The sequence below is a fragment of the Prorops nasuta genome, unplaced genomic scaffold (assembly GCF_024137725.1).
Source record: "Prorops nasuta isolate Cenicafe-Biocafe unplaced genomic scaffold, Cenicafe_Pnas_1.2 PNAS00003, whole genome shotgun sequence".
Taxonomy (NCBI): domain Eukaryota; kingdom Metazoa; phylum Arthropoda; class Insecta; order Hymenoptera; family Bethylidae; genus Prorops; species Prorops nasuta.
Window position 1 is genome coordinate 13,009,402 of NW_027116800.1, and position 12,525 is coordinate 13,021,926.

General features: G+C 31.2%; 3 protein-coding genes across 5 annotated transcripts; 2 read left to right on the plus strand and 1 right to left on the minus strand.

Moving 5' to 3' along the window:
• Positions 1 to 134: 134 nt before the first annotated feature.
• On the minus strand, positions 135 to 4,832 carry LOC136786223 (selenoprotein S-like). 3 transcript variants are annotated; one of them, XM_066747820.1, is made up of 9 exons: positions 4,712 to 4,832; positions 4,407 to 4,566; positions 4,274 to 4,337; positions 3,615 to 3,905; positions 3,350 to 3,519; positions 3,109 to 3,252; positions 2,927 to 3,033; positions 2,701 to 2,824; positions 135 to 2,622 (listed from the first exon to the last, which is right to left on the minus strand). In XM_066747820.1, the coding sequence occupies exons 5-9, from the start codon at positions 3,402 to 3,404 to the stop codon at positions 2,537 to 2,539; spliced, it is 516 nt and encodes a 171-aa protein (XP_066603917.1). In that variant the 5' UTR covers positions 3,405 to 3,519; positions 3,615 to 3,905; positions 4,274 to 4,337; positions 4,407 to 4,566; positions 4,712 to 4,832; the 3' UTR covers positions 135 to 2,536. The 3 variants fall into 3 exon arrangements, with proteins under 3 accessions (XP_066603917.1, XP_066603918.1, XP_066603919.1); XM_066747821.1 differs by lacking the exons at positions 3,615 to 3,905; positions 4,274 to 4,337; positions 4,407 to 4,566 and having other exon boundaries at positions 4,712 to 4,787; XM_066747822.1 differs by lacking the exons at positions 4,274 to 4,337; positions 4,407 to 4,566; positions 4,712 to 4,832 and having other exon boundaries at positions 2,927 to 3,027; positions 3,615 to 4,248.
• A 38-nt stretch (positions 4,833 to 4,870) lies between these two features.
• On the plus strand, positions 4,871 to 7,948 carry RagA-B (Ras-related GTP binding A/B). The gene is made up of 7 exons (XM_066747818.1): positions 4,871 to 5,060; positions 5,301 to 5,608; positions 5,768 to 5,867; positions 5,927 to 6,311; positions 6,378 to 6,593; positions 6,662 to 6,777; positions 6,854 to 7,948. Exons 2-7 carry the CDS (start codon positions 5,597 to 5,599, stop codon positions 6,943 to 6,945), a joined length of 921 nt encoding a protein of 306 aa, XP_066603915.1. The 5' UTR covers positions 4,871 to 5,060; positions 5,301 to 5,596; the 3' UTR covers positions 6,946 to 7,948.
• On the plus strand, positions 7,326 to 10,972 carry CAHbeta (carbonic anhydrase beta). Its single transcript, XM_066747819.1, has 6 exons — positions 7,326 to 7,452; positions 8,113 to 8,244; positions 8,821 to 8,905; positions 9,199 to 9,386; positions 9,462 to 9,653; positions 9,719 to 10,972. The coding sequence occupies exons 1-6, from the start codon at positions 7,432 to 7,434 to the stop codon at positions 9,926 to 9,928; spliced, it is 828 nt and encodes a 275-aa protein (XP_066603916.1). The 5' UTR covers positions 7,326 to 7,431; the 3' UTR covers positions 9,929 to 10,972.
• Positions 10,973 to 12,525: the final 1,553 nt, after the last annotated feature.

Below are 12,525 nucleotides of genomic sequence, written 5' to 3' on the forward strand. Positions count from 1 at the left end.
TCTATATTTTAATCCAGTGGGAAAATTATCGGCACATCGAAGGTTCCATGAAGATCTAGGCTGTAGTAATAAGTTTGCCAAAATTTTTCAAGTTTTAACAATCTTCTTGATACTATAGCAACATCCTCAGCATATATAATTTATAATCTTTATTAGAATCAATTTGTAAATACATTCAGTGTAGAGAGCAACAGAATGTTTGGCAACCACAAGATATAAAAAAAACTATACACTTACATTTTTAAAATTAATGTTAATGCCCGAGATCCTTAAGGATCAAAATATTCTGTAAAATAAATTAATAGTGGACACTTAACATACACAGATATGGTGAACCATCGTGCCAATAAATAAGGGAAAATATAATGTGTTATTTTTATAATTTGTCATCTTTGTATAATTGCTACGATGGTTCAGAATATGTAAAATAAATTGTGAAACTAAAGATTGATATACATAGTTTTAGATGTCAGATGAAGATTTCCGTAGTACGTAAATTGCTCTGGAGTGAATACACGTTGTCATCGTATACTTTGAAAATACACAAATAGCTCAAAAATCTTACTCACATCAGTGTTAGATACAGTAACGTACTCCATATTATAACTACAATCAACTACAATCTGGCCATAATTTGTGCAGCTACTCATGCAATTGTTCAGTTTTTTTTTGTTTCCAACATAATCTGCTTCAAAATATGCACTGTAAATACATCCGTTATATTATCGTAACAAACCAATACTCGAAATTGACAAGCTTTTTGGAAGCCGAACATGAAAAAACAAGTGATTTAATTAAGGCTACTAGAAAGCTAGAGTTGCGTAAAAGTAATCCATATCATTAAAAGTTCATGCAGCGGTTAGCATTTGTAGCGTTATTAAGACGTCAATAGGAGATTAATTATGGAGGAAAACTATTTACTGTACGATTGTAGCTGACAATTGTAATCAAAGGCTGAAAATGTGTTTTACTTGACTCTTACTTTTTTATAATTTGTAAATATTGTGAAAGCTACAAAATTAGTTTAATATGTAGATAATTTATTTATTCTCCAATAAGTGATTATACTATTTGGTGAAACGTTTGTGAAGAAACTTCTGTATTCAAACGGCAAAAAGGAATAAAATAAGGATATACATAACTATGCGCACGACTGTAGATAATTCATAACAATCGCTATCGTCAAGTACTACTTATACATAACATGATATATATGTATAAATATATATCATTGCATATTATAACAATAACGATTAATAAAAAATAATGTTAAAAAATTTTAAACTGCAGTTTTTCTTGATCCCATTTGAAAAAAAGTAGAAGTATCGTGTTACAAATTATATACATAGTGTTGACTCGTGTCAAACCGCAAAAGTCATTTATAGAATCCGTCAGTTAAAAAGTCCTAAAGTATGCACGTAAGAAAACATTTGTTTGTTTCAATACCTATTGGAGATGTCAAAATTTTACCGAAGCCCTATCTAAATGCAAATAATAAGAGGTTTTAAAAAAATACTATATGCAAAAATTTAATATCTGTTGTAATTACGGAGATAAACATTTTCTTACATCTTAAAATTTTAATACTCCACGTTGTACAAAATAATGTCATGAAATAGTTCTACCAATAGAAAGTTCCGAACGAGAGTTTTTATTACTCAATAACTGTCTAATTAAGATTAATATGATAAAATGATATAAGAATTATATTCTTAAAATCATTCGCTCTATATGCATTTATCGATTTGGCATCGGACCCCTTTTACATAGGGTGTCTCAGACCACTCATCCACCCCTATTAATTTTCATAAAAATTGATCTATTCGGAAATCTACCAAATGGTATTGTTTATCTGTTTACCAAATATGCCCTTTCGTTGGGTTGTATTTTCAATTTCCAGATAATATTGGAAATACAATATTCGGACCAGAAAAATCTATTTTTAACTTAAACACTAAATATTTTGCATATTCTTATAACCTATCTCTCAATATTTTTCAAAACACCGTATAAATGTATTAGTTATCCTAATTATTTACGAGATATAATGCTTCAAAAATCGTACTTGAAAGTACACTGTGCTAAAATAGTTTCAGAGCGTTACATGTGTCGCACGTATTCATTCACGTACATTAATTTGAAACATTTACATCCCTTAAACTTTCGGGTTCATTTATACAATTAATTGATAATATGCTTTAGAAAGCTCTCTACATTGGCTACAAAAATATTCTATAATTCCAATAAAAAGTATATCATTCATTAAACAAAAAATCAAGGCGACCATGTTTTGTTATTTAAAAACGATTTTGTATCTTTTATTGTTGTATTTTGGTCAAAGGGCAATGCTGCCTATTAAATATCCTAAAGCATTTTTTCTAAAATTATCAAAGTTTATGAAAAATCGTGCGACCATTACGCAGCTTTAAATACAATTTTTATAAAGAATTATGAATTTATTGCTCTATTATTAAAATAGTTAATTGACTAAAAAATAATAATAAAATGAACAATGTATAATAAACCATTTAAACAGTTAATTTCCCCCACAATTCGACCCTCTGCATTTTCGTTTAGGCGGCTTGTAACGTTTGTTAGAATCACCCATCAATGGATTATATTCTATAAAATGAATATATATTATATTAAATTTATAAAGATGGAATATATTTCTAAATGACAACTTTTTATCAATAATACCTGATTTTAATGATTTGGATTGTGATCCTTGAGATGTTCCAGGACTGTTATTATAATTTATTACATGTCCACATGTATCTTTTTGTACTAATTTAGCCAATTCTTCTTGTTTCTTCTTCTTGCGCTAATAAGTTAACAAATTAATGCACGTTAATGGTATATCTTGCTTTGTAGCCTTTTGCTCTTTGAATGCTTATAAATCTTAGTTTCTAAAGCACTAACTTACTTCTTCCTCCTTTAGTTGTGCTTCTGCCGCCATCTCAGTATAAAATTTTTGCATTCTTTGACGTGCTGCCTCAACGCCAGACAGTCTTTCTTGCATTAAATCTGGATCTTAAAAAATTTTTATATTTGATTTGTTTTAAAAATAAATTATCAAAGAACATATATACAAAAAAAAGTACATACTTTTATGATACTTGGCTGCATACTCTTCTTCATCTTTTTTTTGTTTCCACAGAATATAATGCTTTTGAATATAGGGAAATGCGTAATATAATAAGACTGCCAAGCCTATAAGGTACCATCCCATAGAAACTATTATACTCCAACCTATGGCAATAGAATTGATGTATTTTTTAGTGTAAATTGTAAACATATTTGTAAATGTATATTATAAAAGAAAACTTTGAATTTTTTTTTACTATACCCCTTTTTAAATAAAACATAGGGTTTAAGTAATAATAATAATCTATGCTCTCCATGTTTTAGAGTTAATTAAATTAAAAGACAATTCCATAAATTATCAGAGCTGTCATTCCCGATATTGGAGGTATTATCAGTGGCTGAATTAGGATTAATTCAATTATGACAGCACAGCTGTAAAAGTAAAAACGATTAAAAATATTTATGACGTTAGCGTGTCAAATCAACTTCAAAATGCTAATCATCCAAAGTGTTCAAATTCGGCTTACTTTCAGGCGCTTCCGCCTTTAAAAATACTAGTAATAAATATGATACAAAAGGATTAAATGAACTATGGCTCTTTATTTTCTTTCTTTCCAATAGATTCCACTATATATTAAGTAATTTTCCAACAATATAGTATATTGTGATTAGTTAAGTCAGTCAGAAATATTATCAAACACGTTGTATACACTATATGTGCATTTTATATTATTACAAAATGTTTTCCCACATTTCCTCTAGCGACCGTATATTAGAAGCTTAGATAGGTTCACGTGTGCACGATTTGTCACAAGTATCTGCAATTTTCCAAAATAATTTGAAATATACATTTTATGTTTGCAACTGTGCACATCTCGTCATAGGTTATGTTTTCATCAAAAGTTTGTTTATTCACCTACACCTTCACACTCAAAATGCTATAATATATGTCACGTATACTATAGAGTCTTTTAATCAAGCTCAAGCAATGCAACTTTCTGTATTTTTCGTCTTTAATCTGCTCTTATTGTTGAGAAAATGTAGAGAAACAGATGAAAAACAAACAGAAAATAGCACTCCAGATTGCACTTGATTGAATAACTCTATAGTATACGTGACATGTATTATACCAACTGGAGTGTGAAAGTACAGGTTAAAAAGGAAAAACCTCAAGGGAAAAGCTTGCCTCGATGGAAACAGCCATAACCAAATTATCAGTGGTGTTCCGTTATTTACTGCCTGTACTGTAACTATAAGATATGTCATATATAAAATATATTAGAAGATTTCAGCTTCTCCGTTTCTCCTTTATTACTTACTACTGCTATACCTCTTCTTTACTCTTCCAAAGGCCTATTTACAATATAAATTCTGTCAAAGCTCTCGGAACACTAATCATCAATGGTTTTCAATGTATGTGTGTATAAATTTATTTTATGTATACAATCCGTCTAGACCTAGGTTCTAGACTTTGGTAGGCTAATAATGTATATAGTTTTTAATTATTTTTGGCTAATCGAAAATATTTTTGATATACTTTTTTGAGAACTTATAAATACAGACCCATACCTTTCCAGCTTTCACTGAAACAGCTAAACTAAAACCATTTGAAATTGAAACTCACCTCTTTTGAAAGTTATGGTCCACTCACCTCTCTGTGATCTTTTGAGAGTTTGTGACGATTCGTCCCTTCTCATTTCCCCTCCTGCCACTTCACTCACTCGCCTTCAAACCTCTTAACGCATGTGTCACAAGATATTTCACAAGTAATCGATTTACAAAATTGTCTCGTTAGGCAAGTGATTCATATCATTCTGATTATTTATAAAATTTGTATTTTTTCTGTATGATCGGCAAGATTTTGACACTGACCATGTTTATTTGTTTACTCTCAATTTTTTATACTCGATAAGTTTCTTTGCTTTTAAAAATAATAATAATATTACTTCATATGTATGAGTACTTTATAAAGAGTAAGTAAAATTGTGTTAAAACTGTTGCAAAAAAGCAAAAACTAGGCGTGAATATCTCATAGAAGAATACCATATTATTATTACTTTCCTGTATTTGCTGTAATGTTCGATTATTATAATTTTCGACTCGAGAGGTCTATTAATCTTGATAATTAATTTTACATGATATTTCGACTTGTATGGTTTTTATATAATTTTAAGGCTTTCGAAATGCGTCATTATCAATCTTATCGTTTTCAGTAACATAAATAATGGATGTGGCGTAGTGTGAGAGGGAGATATGCATTGTGTTCATGTTGCTGTGTTCATGGTACATTGGAACTTTGAAGCTTTGAATAACCTCGAAATCTGATCTGACACTTGGTCACGCATTTGACGGACGTACAAAACATCATGGAAGTTTTTCAATCAGCCTGAATGTAAATGATCCAATGATTCATAAAAGGGCTGTATGAACATTTTATTGTCGGCAACCGCCGTAAAGAGAATCATTCTTTTCTTAAGAATTTAAATATTATAATATACAGCCCTTGAAAATGAAGAAGAAGGTAAAATATATTATTGTTACTTTTATGATAACAAACAATGTACTGAATTTAATTTGGTGTGTTTGAACATTAATTTTTTTAATGTAATACAATACATCATTACACAAGTATAAAGGTTTTGGAATATATAATTATATTAACAAATACTATATTATTTAGGTATTGTTGATGGGAAAGAGTGGGTCTGGAAAGACCAGTATGAGGAGTATCATATTTGCTAATTATATTGCACGTGATACTCGCCGTTTAGGGGCTACAAGTAAGTTTTCTATAATTTCTATAGATAAATTTAATTTTAAAATGTATCATTTCTTATAGTTGACGTTGAGCATAGTCATGTACGCTTCCTCGGTAACCTTGTGCTAAACCTTTGGGATTGTGGTGGTCAAGAAGCATTTATGGAAAACTATTTTGCTTCTCAGCGAGATAATATATTTAGAAATGTAGAAGTTTTGATTTATGTTTTTGATGTGGAATCTCGTGAATTAGATAAAGACATGCATTACTACCAGAGCTGTTTAGAAGCAATACTCCAAAATAGCCCAGAGGCTAAAATATTTTGTCTTGTACATAAAATGGATCTTGTGCAGGAAGATCAAAGGGATTTGATATTTAGAGAGAGGGAAGAGGATCTTAAAAGACTGAGTCTTCCTTTAGAGTGTACTTGTTTCAGAACTAGTATTTGGGATGAAACTTTGTACAGGTATGAATACTTACAATAGAATAGTATGTTTGTTTAATCGTTATTAAAAATTTGATTTATTCATAGAGCATGGTCTTCAATTGTATATATGCTAATACCTAACGTAAAAGAATTAGAGCAAAGTTTAAATCAGTTTGCAAATATCATTGATGCTGATGAAGTACTCTTATTCGAACGTGCCACATTTCTTGTGATAAGTCATTGTCAAAGAAAAATTCACAGGGATGTTCATAGATTTGAAAAAGTTTCTAATATAATTAAGCAGTTTAAATTAAGCTGCAGGTTTGTAATACTAAACAACTTACTGCAATTAATTTTTAATGTGTTATCAAAAAAGTATTTATTTCTAGTAAACTGGCAGCACAGTTTCAAAGCATGGAAGTTAGAAATACGAACTTTGCAGCTTTTATTGATGTATTCACATCAAATACATATGTAATGGTTATCATGTCGGACCCTGCAATTCGTAAATGCTTCTTATTTTATCTATTCAATTAATGTGCTTAATTTAATTTTATCATACACACTTATGGTTTTTTCAGCATCAGCTGCCACGCTAATAAATATTCGAAACGCAAGAAAACACTTTGAAAAATTGGAACGTGCTAGTCAGAGCTCAGCCCTAACCAGATAGAAATCAGCTCGACCCAGGCGCGTCGTCACCCGGGTCCAGACTGTTAATCACTGTTGAATCTAAGAGTCAAATTTGAGAATACAGAGACTGCACGAGGTTACGGCAGTTGTTATTGTTTCACGATTTCGAGCTTATATTAGTAAACTGGTTAATGATAAATTTAGACAAAATTTGGTTTTTATTGAAAGAAAAAAATTTTTATTTTTAGCAAAATCAAAATTATGCTAGCTACCAATCATTCAATGTGACTCATTAAAATTTCCTATAAAGATTATATTAAGTAAATCAATCCTGACGCAAAATAATAAGATATAATTCTTTAAATTTATTCATGTAGGTGTAATTCGCGTAAAGTAACATCTTTAGTCTATTTAGAAGTTCATTCTTGACTCTTAGATGACACATGGTTTCCTGGATAAATATACAATCCTGCTCTTGGTTCCATGTCACTGATATTATAAGCCTGATCCTCAGTCTGTACATTGTATGTTTCTGGCTCGGCCAAAGGTATACATATATATATTTCCATGTATCGTTCAATTATTAGTTTATGCGTACTTATTCAAATGCATATTTCCAAGCTAAGAAGGATAACTTTTCAGCTTTATAAATTCTAAATTTATAAACATATATACACTCACAATCATGTATTGTATTTTATAAGAAATATAAATTTTGCCATTTCACTAAAAGATTGAAAGGACCAGAGGCAAAAATAAAGGTAGAGTTTTTAATGAAAATAAAACAAAAATAGGATGGCTCTACGGTTAGATGAAAGTAGCTGATATAGTAATAATCAGCTATTATATCATTTTTGCTTCTACACCTTTTAAATGACACCAGATACTATAGCAATAATAGATTCATGAGGGCTCATTTATAATCATAATATCCAACTTTTGCAACATTTAAATTGTATATTTGATGTAATCATCCAAATATTTGTATTAGCTTCATGCAGCATATTTTTTAATCGAGCAAATAAAACAAAACAATAATTGATTGTCAGTGTTATACTCTATTATAATTCAACCATAATTTAGTGCAATAATAAAAGGAATTATCAAGTCTTGTGACGATCATTTCAATCGTTGTATTGCACTAGTATCCATTTAAATTTCCCGCGCTATCAAAGACAAATGGTGGATTTATGTACTGTCATTGCAGAAACGTGGGTTTGTGTACTGTTTTAAGAACATAAAAACAATGGATAGAATTATTAAAGGAATAATGATGTATCGACAATGTCACCGTGAAGGAATGGTTAAACAATTTCAGAAAGTTAGAGATAATCCAGAGGTATGTCAATGAACTTACACACTTTGCTCGTTGCTTACGTGTATGTGTATAGATTTGTGTTTATTTCACACTTCGTGCCACGTGCTTCTCATTTAAAAAAATTCAAATCTACTTCAAATGACGATTATTGTGTACAATGCACATCAATTTTGTTCTTTTTTTTCTCAGTTAATCATTTTTACGTTGTCCATGAGTAAAAAACATTTAGTGTTTATGTAACGCATAAATAACTAAATATTTATAGTTCTGGAGCATGTGGAAAAACTGATAGCTTTATAGATAAGAGATTTTTTGCATACTGTATCACGATGACCGTCTACTCATTATTCAACCTCTTCTATTAATATTTGGAGACCTTTTCCTAAATGAGAAGAAGAAATATCTTATTAATAATTACTAACGATTAATAATATGTTTATTTTATTGAGATATTATTTAATACGACCAAACAAAAAATTGTCAGTTTTATTTACTAATAAAAAAGAAACACAATAAGTACGGATCGTGTTTCTCTCGGAATTGATTGAAATAGATCTTTCATAATCGAATTACTCTCTTGTGTTACTCTTATCACAGCCGAAAGCCGTATTCTTTACTTGCATGGACTCTCGGATGATCCCAACTAGATTTACGGAAACAAATGTTGGAGATATGTTTGTTGGTATGTACCTTTGTATGTATTAATGGTCCTTTGTTTATTAATGTATAATAAAGAAAATAATAATACATAAAATTTGTATTGTACCTACAAGACACGCATAATGTTAGAAATGTTGTTAAAACGTTCCCAAACACAATTTGACATATTTTAAAGTGATAGAAACGTTTTGACGCTACATGTTATATACTGATAAGGGTATAAATCTTGTTCTAAATTCATCCGTGGACCCCGTGGTATACTATGGAACACGCATTAACACAAATGAAATTGAATTCTGCTATATCAATTTACAGTAAGAAATGCAGGGAATGTTGTACCGCACTCTCAACATTTTGTGGATGAATTAACAATGTGCGAGCCAGCGGCACTCGAACTTGGATGTGTAGTGAATGATATAAGGCACGTAATAGTTTGTGGCCATAGTGATTGTAAAGCTATGAATTTATTGTATGCCTTGAGGGATGAAGAGTTCGCTTCTCAGGTGAGAGATTATTATCATTATTTTTTTTTTGTCAAACCTAATCATAAATTATTAATAAGAGCCCGTTAATTTTAGGTAAACAGACGGATATCTCCACTAAGGGCTTGGCTGTGCGCCCATGCACATACAAGCTTAGAAAAATTCCAACAACTAGAAATTACAGGTTTTCGTGAACCGATATTATTCCAAGCTGAAACACCATTAAGAAAATTTGTGGCTTATATCGATCCAGATAACAAATTTGCTATAGAAGACAAACTATCACAAGTTAGTAAAATATTGTATATTTTCATAATAATCAATCTAAAAAATGATTAATTTATATTTTTCAGATTAATACACTACAGCAACTTCAAAATATTGCTTCATATGGATTTTTAAAAAAACGCTTAGAAACGCACGATCTTCATATTCATGCCCTTTGGTTTGATATTTATACCGGTGACATTTACTATTTCAGCCGAGCAAATAAAAGATTTATTGAAATTAATGAGTTAAACGAAACCCCACTACTACAAGAAATTAAGAAATATTATTCATAATATTCACATTTAGGTTTTATTAATTTTTAAACTACAACAATTTCAACTAGTAAAACACATTCTATTTTTTAATATGCAATATTGTTATTTAAAGGATCATGAAATAATTTGAATTAATTTCGATAGCATAAGATTTGTAATTGTTGATATTAGAGATATTTTATATTTTTTAATTCTATACACACAATATTTCATAAAAGAAAGATTTATAATGAATAGATATTTTTTGATGACTATTTGTTAATTTTATAAAGTATTTTTCTTTGACGGCGACATAAAGGAGATTTCGTGTCATTTGACTATAGTACTCAGAATTGCCATGTTGGCTCCATTTTGTTATCGGACGCAGTGGCTGAGATAAGTTAAACAAAATTAATTAATATAAAGAAAAATGTAAAATATTGAACTACAACAATAATTGAAAATCAACTTTTTAAAATTTGGTTAAAAGTAAGGAAGGCAAGTACATGGCTTATAGTCAAGTAACACGGGTTTTACATGTATTGTTAGAGAAAAATTCTGCATATGGTCATATTAAGTTTTTATATATTTTATATTTATATTAAATCTAATGTATATAAATGTAATTTATTTTATATTCAAGCAAATAAGCTGAAAGTAGACTGTATGTACCTGTTGACGTATACACAACTTTTACAAAAGTCAGAAATATAAACACGCATTTATTAAAATGAAAATGTTTAAACGATAAATTTCTAGGATTATATACTTACCATTAGATAATTAAGGCTATACAACTCTATACAGACATATAATAATGTATGAACTTTATTTTTGATGAATCCAGGAAAAGTAACTATACAACATGAATGCTCATCCTAATGCACATGTCTCGCAATTACTTTCTCCTTCGGCGTGTGTTGAACCGAATCTTCCAAGACAGGTTTTCCTGCTAATTACAATGCATTATTCAAATTCTTTATTTCGACAATTATCAGCCCCACACGACTAGTTAAAAAATAACATATCATAACTCTCGAATATATGGAAAACCATAGTTTATAAAGTCAACAAGATGGTTAAATAAAGAAGAGAATTAGAAGATCAATCGACTCATAGTCTCTAGTAGCACTTGTGCTGAATATAAATGGTCACGTGAGAAAGGATGAGAGAAAATATTAGTGGAAAGTATAAAGGATCGTTAAGATGAGTTGATTTACTTGAATTGTTCATGGCGAATTTTGCTAGTGACTGAGGCAGAGCTCGGACTTTGAAGAATAGGGGAAGAAAGGAGTATGGACTACGATGGATGGACGAACGGATGGATGGTTTGCAGCCAAGCGAACTAGAGCATGCCACTCCCGAAAGAGAAAGCAAAACAACGAAAGAAGGTGGTATACGCGCGCGCGCGGCTTTAGGACGCACGAGCCAAAGCTGTTGTTGTCGGAGTAGCGTGCAAATACATGCGCATTTCAATGATATCTATGTACACTTATACTATATATACCATACTGTACGTGCAAACAAGCCGCTCACTGGCTGACTCGAAGAGGAGCATATGCCGCCAAAGTACGCAGCGCGCATTTACAATTAGACGATCCTCGACACGCAAAAATTGGCTCGTTCGACTCTTCGAGCTCTTCGCGCAGGTAAAAGTGACCATCGCTACTTTTTCTCTCCAAGGAAAACTCCATCCTTTACGTTCATGCTAGCTGATTCATCAAGATAATTCTAACGCGCATAGTCTTTTCCTTCCTATATATACATATATATATATATATATATATATTTCAAACAAATTGCTACACACTCAATGAATATTTTTAATAACAACAATCCCTTAAATCTTCCTCCAACGCAGACAATCATTTATCTTTCATTTTGATAATTATACTATATAACATTAAACGTACAGGTATATTCAACAAGGACCCTGATCATGACTTTGTGTTAAACTCGTGTAAACGTTAGCCAGAATAATTAGAGGAGCCACTGTAGCAATCAATTATTATTTTGACTCGACATCCAGGATTTAGGATTCTTGTCTAGTCATCGGCTAAAGTACCGAACACACTCACCAACGTTAAAATATTCAAGAAATATTCGATCAACGAGTCATTGCGTTAACGGATCCCGCGAGATCGATTGATCGCTCACGCAGTGGTAAGGTCGCAAACTTTTGTTTTTCTTTTTATGGCAAAATAATTAAGGTCTAATTATATTGTTTAAGGCTGAACGAACCACGAGAGTCATGGTTATTGGAATAAAGTACAAGAAAGACGGTGGAGAAAAAGATAAAGAATGAAAGTTAACGAAGGTGAGCGTTTTGCCAGCGGGTTTCCTCGCCTCTTGCTTAGGCTGTAAAAAAAGGAACAAGTGGAAAAAGAGGAGAAAAAACGTAGTAGTAGCGGGGCAAGTAGATTCGTGATGTACGTAAGTGCAGTTCGCGTGTTCAAAGATGCGAAAATCATAGTCGCTCGCGCTTTTCAACGATAGCCGGTAAAAGTGAAGAGTATTTGGCGAGGGAAACTTTATTCTATGTCGGGATATGCCCCCCGGTCCCCAGTCTTCCTTCCCACCTGATTACAGAGCCCAAGATCCAGCCAGCAGGCCGCGGCTGTGTTGGCACACTGGCC